This window comes from Xyrauchen texanus, chromosome 22 (genome assembly GCF_025860055.1).
Source record: "Xyrauchen texanus isolate HMW12.3.18 chromosome 22, RBS_HiC_50CHRs, whole genome shotgun sequence".
Lineage (NCBI taxonomy): Eukaryota > Metazoa > Chordata > Actinopteri > Cypriniformes > Catostomidae > Xyrauchen > Xyrauchen texanus.
The window spans coordinates 850,124-859,917 of record NC_068297.1 but is presented as its reverse complement, the minus strand read 5'-3'; the positions used below and the strand labels follow the sequence as shown (position 1 = coordinate 859,917).

The 9,794-nt window shown below is 42.6% G+C and overlaps 1 protein-coding gene across 1 annotated transcript in view; it reads left to right on the top strand.

The window, feature by feature from the left end:
• The window catches only part of LOC127662381 (centrosomal protein of 170 kDa protein B-like), a 28,872-nt gene that overhangs the window by 91 nt on the left and 18,987 nt on the right, over positions 1–9,794 (top strand). Inside the window, exons 1-7 of the mRNA XM_052153515.1 lie at positions 1–156; positions 2,580–2,771; positions 3,498–3,587; positions 3,675–3,753; positions 4,051–4,109; positions 5,286–5,424; positions 9,633–9,746. The exon at positions 1–156 is cut by the window's left edge and continues 91 nt beyond it. Coding sequence (XP_052009475.1) covers positions 2,661–2,771; positions 3,498–3,587; positions 3,675–3,753; positions 4,051–4,109; positions 5,286–5,424; positions 9,633–9,746 — 592 coding nt within the window. The 5' untranslated portion in view covers positions 1–156; positions 2,580–2,660. The remainder of the gene's footprint in view (positions 157–2,579; positions 2,772–3,497; positions 3,588–3,674; positions 3,754–4,050; positions 4,110–5,285; positions 5,425–9,632; positions 9,747–9,794) is intronic.

Genomic DNA, 9,794 nt, shown 5'->3' with positions numbered 1-9,794 from the left:
ACATTGTCATTCATCCACGGGGAATAACAGTAGCGAACTCCAGATACATGCTTTCAAACACTATGTTGGTAAAGATGTGTGTTTAAATGAGTTAAACGTGTTTTCGGGAATGTCGGGATAAAGTCACTTAAGGAGCTTCAGCTTTCCATATTCCAGGTGTGTATTTACCTGTCTGAAGTACACCGACTTTAAACACACAAGCGACGTTATTGCGGGTATTTGCAACATTGTGTTTTTGTGTTAGTGCAGTGACTCGTTTTGGTTTATTTTATATTGTCATGTTGCACAGGAAAAGGAAACTTTGATGGTGATGTCACGTTCCTTCTCTTCATATGGATAACAATAGGAAATCAGAATGTGCTTTGTGATCTTTTAATATTTATTATAAGTCATATTGATTTAGAGTTTATTTGAAGTGTTGTTGAGATAAATGCATTCATTGTGTGAGAATCACTTCTCACATGTGCTTGAAAAGATTTGATCTTAGTTTGAATCAAATCCACGCAATAAATAAATAAATAAAAGCTTCCCGGGATAATATCATAAAATTACCATAAAGTCTGTGATTCAAGAAAATACTTACTGTTACTTTTTAAACCCAAATAAATACAAAACATAATGGAATTATATTTTGCATAAAAAATTATGATACAATTTAAATCCATTGTGACTATTTTCAGGACACTTTAGTCAATTTTACCCCCAATTCTCATTACAGTAACACATCCAGATATTTAACTTTTACTATTCCCATATTTTTAAATGATGATTCTCATTACCGTAACACATTTTACATTTAACTTTTACTATTTCCATATTTTTAAATGATGAGTCTCATTACCGTAACACATTTTACATTTAACTTTTACTATTCCCATAGTTTTAAATGATGATTCTCACTACCGTAACATATTTGGACATTTAACTTTTACTATTCCCATATTTTTAAATGATGATTCTCATTACCGTAACACAATTTACATTTAACTTTTACTATTCCCATAGTTTTAAATGATGATTCTCACTACCGTAACATATTTGACATTTAACTTTTACTATTTCCATATTTTTAAATGATTATTCTCACTACCGTAACATATTTTACATTTAACTTTTACTATTTCCATATTTTTAAATGATGATTCTCACTACCGTAACACATTTTACATTTAACTTTTACTATTCCCATAGTTTTAAATGATGATTCTCACTACCGTAACATATTTGACATTTAACTTTTACTATTTCCATATTTTTAAATGATGATTCTCACTACCGTAACATATTTGACATTTAACTTTTACTATTCCCATAGTTTTAAATGATGATTCTCACTACCGTAACATATTTGACATTTAACTTTTACTATTCCCATAGTTTTAAATGATGATTCTCACTACCGTAACATATTTTACATTTAACTTTTACTATTTCCATATTTTTAAATGATGATTCTCACTACCGTAACACATTTTACATTTAACTTTTACTATTCCCATAGTTTTAAATGATGATTCTCACTACCGTAACATATTTGACATTTAACTTTTACTATTCCCATAGTTTTAAATGATGATTTTCACTACCGTAACACATTTGACATTTAACTTTTACTATTCCCATATTTTTAAATGAAGATTCTCACTACCGTAACATATTTGACATTTAACTTTTACTATTCCCATAGTTTTAAATGATGATTCTCACTACCGTAACACATTTGACATTTAACTTTTACTATTCCCATATTTTTAAATGATGATTCTCACTACCGTAACACATTTGACATTTAACTTTTACTATTCCCATATTTTTAAATGATGATTCTCACTACCGTAACACATTTGACTTTTACTATTCCCATATTTTTAAATGGTGATTCTCATTACCGTAACACATTTTACATTTAACTTTTACTATTCCCATATTTTTAAATGATGATTCTCACTACCATAACAATGTTACTAAGTACAATTAAGTAAAATAAAAAAATTATATATAATTAACGAAAATACAAGGCAGTACCAAGGGAGAACTTCTATGATATGTAAATTGTGAAATAACCAACTCCATTAATTAAAAGTTATACAAATATTTTTGGAATGCAAAATATGCGAATATAAGGAAAAACATTTCCCAAAAATCGTAATTGAAATATTTGTCTATTTAAATGATATATATATATATATATATATATATATATATATATATATATATATATATTTAAACACATTGAAGTAAAGATAATTAGGAGTAAAATATGTGTAACTGTTATGAATATAATGTCAAAATATGCTCCTAAAGTAGGTTTAATTTTCTAAATGCAAATCAAATCTTTATTTTGTTTTGGATAAATTAGGACCAAGACATTTTTTACTTTATTATATAGATTTATGTGGTTTGTTCAGTGCACAAATAACATGCAGAAGAACTGTTCTTGCATCAAGATGATTCAAATGATTTAAATGTTTAAGGGACAGTGGATGTGAAATGTTTTTAAGTACAAATGTTGATTAAAATAGTTTTAGATGAAGTATGACCTGAGCTGTATTCAGAACTTTTGTTTGTCTGTTATTTAGTAGTTAATAATGGATCCTCAGAGCTCCTCCTCCTGCATATATATATATATATATATGTATGCTGATGTGGTTTGATGAGCTATGATGATGAGTGCGACCTCATGGTTCCTGGTGAGCAGCTCGGGCACGCGCCACCGGTTGCCACGGGAGATGATATTTGTGGGTCGAGAGGACTGTGAACTGATGCTACAGGTGAGACCCTAAATAGAGACGTTTACCTAGTTCAATAGATGTGGACATGCCATTATTGTTGTTTTATTAAGCAGATAATAATCACAAAAATGAATCATGAAACAAATGGAGCGTCATCACACTTTATAAGCAAAACATTTCATAAAAACTTTAGACAAAAAAGGGGCGTGTGGTGAGTGACTCCAGCCATGTCTCCTTAGCAACCAAATTGGCCCGGTTGCTAGGGAGGGTAGAGTCACATGGGGTAACCTCCTCATGGTCGCCCTAATGTGGTTCTCACTCTCGGTGGGGCGTGTGGTGAGTGACTCCAGTCAGGTCTCCTAGGCAACCAAATTGGGCCGGTTGCTAGGGAGGGTAGAGTCACATGGGGTAACCTCCTCATGGTTGCTATAATGTGGTTCTCGCTCTCGGTGGGGCGTGTGGTGAGTGACTCCAGCCAGGTCTCCTTAGCAACCAAATTAGCCCAGTTGCTAAGGAGGGTAGAGTCACATGGGGTGACCTCCTCATGGTCGCTATAATGTGGTTCTCGCTCTCGGTGGGGCGTGTGGTGAGTTGTGCATGGATGCTGCGGAGAATAGCGTGAAGCCTCCGAACACACTATGTCTCCACGGTAACACACACAAGAAGTCACAGATGGTCCCGCCCATAACTCAGGAATTTTTGAGAGCGCCACAGAGGCACTGTCCCTTTGTAATATGAACTTTGGTTTTGTTTGCACCTTCACAGTCTCGCAGCGTGGACAAACAACACGCCGTGATCAACTATGACGCGTCCGTGGACGAGCACCTGCTCAAAGATTTGGGCAGCCTCAATGGGGTGAGTTTTACTTGCTATTCTGCATAAATATTTGTTATTATTCGCTGTAAATGTTTGTTTGTTTGTTTATTCCTCATCCATCCACAGACATTTGTGAATGACCTTCGTATTCCCGATCAGACGTACATCACCCTGAAACTGTCCGATGTCATTCGCTTTGGATATGATATCCTTCCTCTAACTGAAGTGACGTTGTGGGATGTAAGTCCTGTGTGGTTTGAGTCAGGGCTTTAGACCACACTGCGAACCCTCCATGAAATCCAAAAGCCTTGCAGAAACTCTGTCTGATCATGACCAGAAAAGCAGCTTTGTTGTTTATGAGACAGATTTGCCCAGAATTGCACCGTTGTTCAGGAGTTGTGTCAGCACAATAGAAATGATGCTACAAGCAACTGGAATGAAACAGTTTTTGTCCTTTCTATGTTCATTATTGCTCAGTTTGTTTGTTCTTAACGAGTCACACATTCACATATTTACATCCTGGAGAGAAACCAACACAAAGTGGCTGAAGAAGCGCTGAAGGTACTTTTATATTAAAGGAATATTCCGGGTTCAGTACAAGGGAAGCCAATTCCCAATGCGCTCCGAGTCCTCGTGGTGGTGTAGTGACTCACCTCAATCCAGGTGGTGGAGGACGAATCTCAGTTGCTTCCACGTCTGAGACCATCAATCCGCACATCTCATCACGTGACTTGTTGAGCACGTTACCGTGGAGACGTAGTGCATGTGGAGGCTTCACGCTATTCTCCGCGACATCCACGCACAACTCGCCACACGCCCCACCGAGAGCGAGAACCACATTATAGCGACCACGAGGAGGTTACCCCATGTGACTCTACTCTCCCTAGCAACCGGGCCAATTTGGTTGCTAAGGAGACCTGACTGGAGTCACTCACTCGAACCCGCGACTCCAGTTGTGGTAGTTAGCGTCAGTACTCGCTGAGATACCCAGACCCCGAAATGAGGATAATTCACATTAAAATGTAGAAAACAGCAATCACAGACAGAACATTGTTTATTGAACGCAACTCATTTTCTCACCTAATCTGCATTACACTTTCCACAGCAAGCCCTGAGAGGATAATTCCACAATCACGCACATGCACAGGGACAAGTTACCTTATGTGTGCGTGTGTGAGTGTGTGTGTGTGTGTCTGTGTGTGTGTGTGTCTGTGTCTGTGTGTGTTAGTGTGTGTCTGTGTGTGTGTGTGTCTGTGTGTGTGTGTGTGTCTGTGTGTGTGTGTGTGTGTGTGTATGTGTGTGTGTGTATATATATATATGTGAGTGTGTGTGTGTGTGTGTGAGAGTGCGTATCGCAGCGTCGTGTCTGGTTAGGACACAGTGTAACAGTAAGTTCTTTTATAAAATTACAAGCTTCAGATTTCTGCCTTTAAACCTCCAAAAATTGCCCCATGGACTTCCATTGTAAGTGTCTCACTGGAACACACATTTGTGCTATTTTTTTATTTATTTTTTAAGGAGGAACGAGTTGAAATGAATCTGTGTGTTAATCAACATTATGCCACAAATGCCGCTGATTGAGCTTCACATGTATTGAACCCGGAATATTCCTTTTAAAGTAAATTATTTAATATATGTTTGTTTATACCTGGCCAGCTACTTAATCGCTGATGCATTTTATTTTTGTGCATATGTGTGTTGTGTTATTACAAATGTCATTTATGTTTTGGATGTCAGCATGAGAAATACACCAGTCAGCTTCAGTTGAGTCACGAGACGCTGGAAGCCAAGAAACACGGACGCACTGATGAGAGACGGCGAAACACAGACATATCACGCATTAAACCGGACAAAACAGAGCACAACAAAATCACAGGTAACAAACAAACCCTGATGAACACTTAAGCCAATATGAAGTCAGAAATAGCCCTGTTTACTTTCTTTGTATTGACGCTGACTATCACACCTGGATTAGCGAGTTTCAATCCAGGGCGTGCTGAGTGACTCTAGCCAGATCTCCTTAGCAACCAAATTGGCCTGGTTGCTAGGGAGGGTAGAGTCACATGGGGTAACCTCCTCGTGGTGGTGATTAGTGGTTCTCGCTCTCAATGGGGCGTGTGGTGAGTAGCATGAGCCTCCACATGCTGTGAGTCTCCTTAGCAACCAAATTGGCCTGGTTGCTAGGGAGGGTAGAGTCACATGGAGTAACCTCCTCATGGTGGTAATTAGTGGTTCTCGCTCTCAATGGGGATCGTGGAGAGTAGCATGAGCCTCCACATGCTGTGAGTCTCCTTAGCAACCAAATTTGCCTGGTTGCTAGGGAGGGTAGAGTCACATGGGGTAACCTCCTCGTGGTGGTGATTAGTGGTTCTCGCTCTCAATGGGGATCGTGGAGAGTAGCATGAGCCTCCACATGCTGTGAGTCTCCTTAGCAACCAAATTGGCCTGGTTGCTAGGGAGGGTCGAGCCACATGGGGTATCCTCCTCGTGGTGGTGATTAGTGTATCTCGCTCTCAATGGGGATCGTGGAGAGTAGCATGAGCCTCCACATGCTGTGAGTCTCTTTAGCAACCAAATTGGCCTGGTTGCTAGGGAGGCCTGGTTGCTAGGGAGGGTGGAGTCACATGGGGTAACCTCCTCGTGGTGGTGATTAGTGGTTCTCGCTCTCAATGGGGATCGTGGAGAGTAGCATGAGCCTCCACATGCTGTGAGTCTCCTTAGCAACCAAATTGGCCTGGTTGCTAGGGAGGGTAGCGTCACATGGGGTAACCTCCTCGTGGTGGTGATTAGTGGTTCACGCTGAGCAGCACAGCAATATAAAATCAGAAGATCGGGAGCGGCATTGAGACGAGCGCTGTGAATTTTTTTCTCTTCTTTATTCAGTCTTTGATGGATTTGCAATGTTTTTAAGCAAAATCTAAATTTCTCAATTTAAAAATCGCCCTGCCTGCCAGCAGGCTTTCCCCCACCTCTTTAGGACCGGGGAGGGGGATGAGGGGAGGGAAAAACAAAAGCAAAAAAGAGGAGAGGGAAAGGGCAAAGCGGAGCGACAGCAAGAGAGAGAGGGTGAGAGAGGAATAACCTGGTTCGCCGGCGCCCAGATATGCTGTCGCCCAACCTTCAGCCACTCCCCAACCTCTGGCGGACGACAGCCACTCCACCCTGGGCAGATCAGAGCAAGTCCTCCAACCTCGGGTGGATGAAAAGCCCCTCCGCGTTTTGCTTAGTGGTAGGTAGCCCCTCCACTCCAGGTGGCTGGCAGCGAGCCCCTCCTCCCCTCACGGACGGCGTTGGACGGCGGCACCCTCCGCGTCCAGGTGGCCGGCCGCGACGACTCCGTCCCTCAGCGGATGGCCATGGCTACTCATTTGGGTTGGCTGGTAGTGGCTAGGTCTCCACGACAGCGCCTTCCCGGGCTTCGGCACCAATGTAACAAGTTAAGGTTAAGGTAGGAACTTAAAAAGACTCAAAAACATAAATGCACACATGGCAGCTGCATGTTGCTCTCTCTCTCTCCCGAACGGCCACATTCCACTGCACCTATACCTCTCCTAGACTGTTTAGCTCGATTGGGGCCCCGCCCTCCTCCTCGTCACAATATAAAATCATGCAATCCTAAAATGACCACGATCAGACGATTATTTAATAATCGCAACAGGCCTATCAAGCCCTCATCCCACCTGAATCGTTTCCTGATCAAAGTCAGAGCAACTTTAATGCAACATTTCATCAACACTGAACTAAAACCTAAACGTACCTAAAACTTTAACAGTGTTCTTTTGCTGCTTTGCAAACACTGACATCTACTTCTGGATTATGCAAATCTAGTGTCAAGACCTTCTCTCTGTGCAGAGGAGTTCAGACAGACACTGGTCTGATCTGATGCGAGCGAGGTGTTTAATCGGATTCAGGTTGGCATTACCCGTCTAAACATGTGCCATGATGGGATTACTGTTAAAACCCCAACTCGTGTTCTTGCACTGTAAAGGGATTAATGGAAAGGAGGCGGCGAGAAACGAAAAGACACACAGGTGTCGGACAGCTGCCCGTAAATCTCTCTCTCTGTCCCACTGCCATCTCCAGTCGGCCTTTATCCCTTTCTGAGGCTTGATTGGCCTGATTTAGGGGCCAGGTGTGTTGCATCATGACCTGGCCCCACCCTCCACCCTGTTACATTCCTCCCTCGTTCTATCAGGCCGGGGTGCCCCCGGCATGACGTATACCCCTGGGGAGGGGCATGCCGTAACGAGCCAAATTAACAAAACCGTTTTAAAAAAGAGAGGGAAAGGCCGACACGGAGCGGCAAAAACACTTACTCGGCGGTTCTCCGAAAGGCCGTAGCTTGGTCCTTGGCGACTCCTTCGACCTCCAAAGGATGACAGCCGCGCCTCCCCGGATGGATCGGAGGCAGACCTCCAGCCCCTGGAGGACGGAACGCCCCACTGCGTTCTCGGGAAACAGAAGGGGTCTCCCCCGCCCCTGGCAGCGGTTCTCCCGCTCCAGGCGGTCGGCCAGGAGTCCCTCCCAGCTTTCGGTCGCCGGTATCATACCCTGCCACGTTTCAACGGCTGGTAGGGGTCTCCTCCCCCCCTGGCAGCAGTCCTCCTTTCCCCTCCCCACATGGCGGTCTCAGACCCCGACACGTTTCAGCGGCCGGTAGGGGGTCTCCTCCTTCCCTGGCAGTGGCCCTGACCATTCCAGGCAGTTGGTTAGGAGCCCAACTCCCTTCGCGGTCGGCAGACGTTCGTCCGCTCTCAGGCGGCCGGGCTCCTCCGTCCTCCGGCGGATGGCCGTGGCTGCACCGTTGGGGCGGATGGTAGTGGTGAGGACTCAACTACGGCGCATCCCTCCTCCTTCCTGGATTTCGGCACCTGTGTAAAGGGATCAATGGAAAAGAGGAGGCGAGAACCGTCTTGATATTATAAATAATATTTTAATGAAGAATTTAAATGAAAAGACAAACACACAAAGGTGTCGGACAGCTGTCCTTAAATCTCTCTCTGTCCCACTGCCGTCTCCAGTCGGCCTTTATCCCTCTCTGAGGCTTGATTAGCCTGATTAGGGGCCGGGTGTGCAGAATCACGACCCGTCCCCGCCCTCCACCCTGCCACATGCACGTTTTAATGAATGTGCACAAGAATGCTGTAACGAAGTGAAACTAATTATTTTTGCATGTTACTTGAAAAACTGATCCGAAACCTGGGTTCTCTTTTTGGGGTCCCATCAGAACCGGGTCAGATTGTTATTTATTGAACCTAAAAAGTTATCCAATGCCAACTTGGTCTGTGTGAAAAAGTATTCGCCCCCTTAGTTACTAAATGCCCAAATCACATCAACACCTAAATACAAGTTTTACAACTGCATGAAGTTGACTCATGGAGTTTGAAGGTAGGCCTTAAAATACCTCCACAGGTACACCTCAGATCAGAAGCTAATTGTATAAAGGCTTGACTTTTGGAATTTCTGGAATTTTCCAATCTGCTTAATGGCTCAGTTAACTTGGTGTATGTAAACTTCTGACTTCAACTGTACATATTATACATATCTTACTCAAGGTGGCGCTGATGTTTCAGTGATTGACTTGATTGACACTTGACATTGCTATTTGACGAAGAAGCAACGTGGAAGTAAACTATAGCAAGTTTAACACATGAACAGTATGATTTGGCTTTTGTCATTTAGGTGTACCACTACAATTCTGTAAGTTGTGCATCTGTTTAGACTCAAAAAGTGTTCGATAAAATACATATATGTGGTTACATTTTACTTAATTAAAATTTCAGCGTTCATGTAATTAATCCTGTTCAATGTTTGTTGCATATTGATACACGTTGGTCAAAATATGTAAATTGTATTTTCAGTTTTGACACTATATGGGCATTTTGTTGATCCATTTGATAGATATACCCGCTTGTGCTAAGTGTACTACTGTAACCACAATTTTGGCACATTTTTAATAACCATTTTCTGTGGTAATGGACATTATGACACCGAAGCTGCTGATAATGTAACTTGTATTGTTCCCAGAAGGTTTCTTTAACATCTCACTGTCTCCTCCTTTCATCTCTCTTTCTCTCATCACAGATCTGTCCATCTCCAGACCCTCTCCTCTATACGGTCAGCCGTCCTGGTGGGGTGAAGCTGATAAAGATAATAAGCGTCAGCAATGTGATCAGAGCGGTTATGAGAATTACACAGGTGTGTGACTGAGACTTGTGGCCTGTAGAGGGGTCCGGGGGGGGGGAC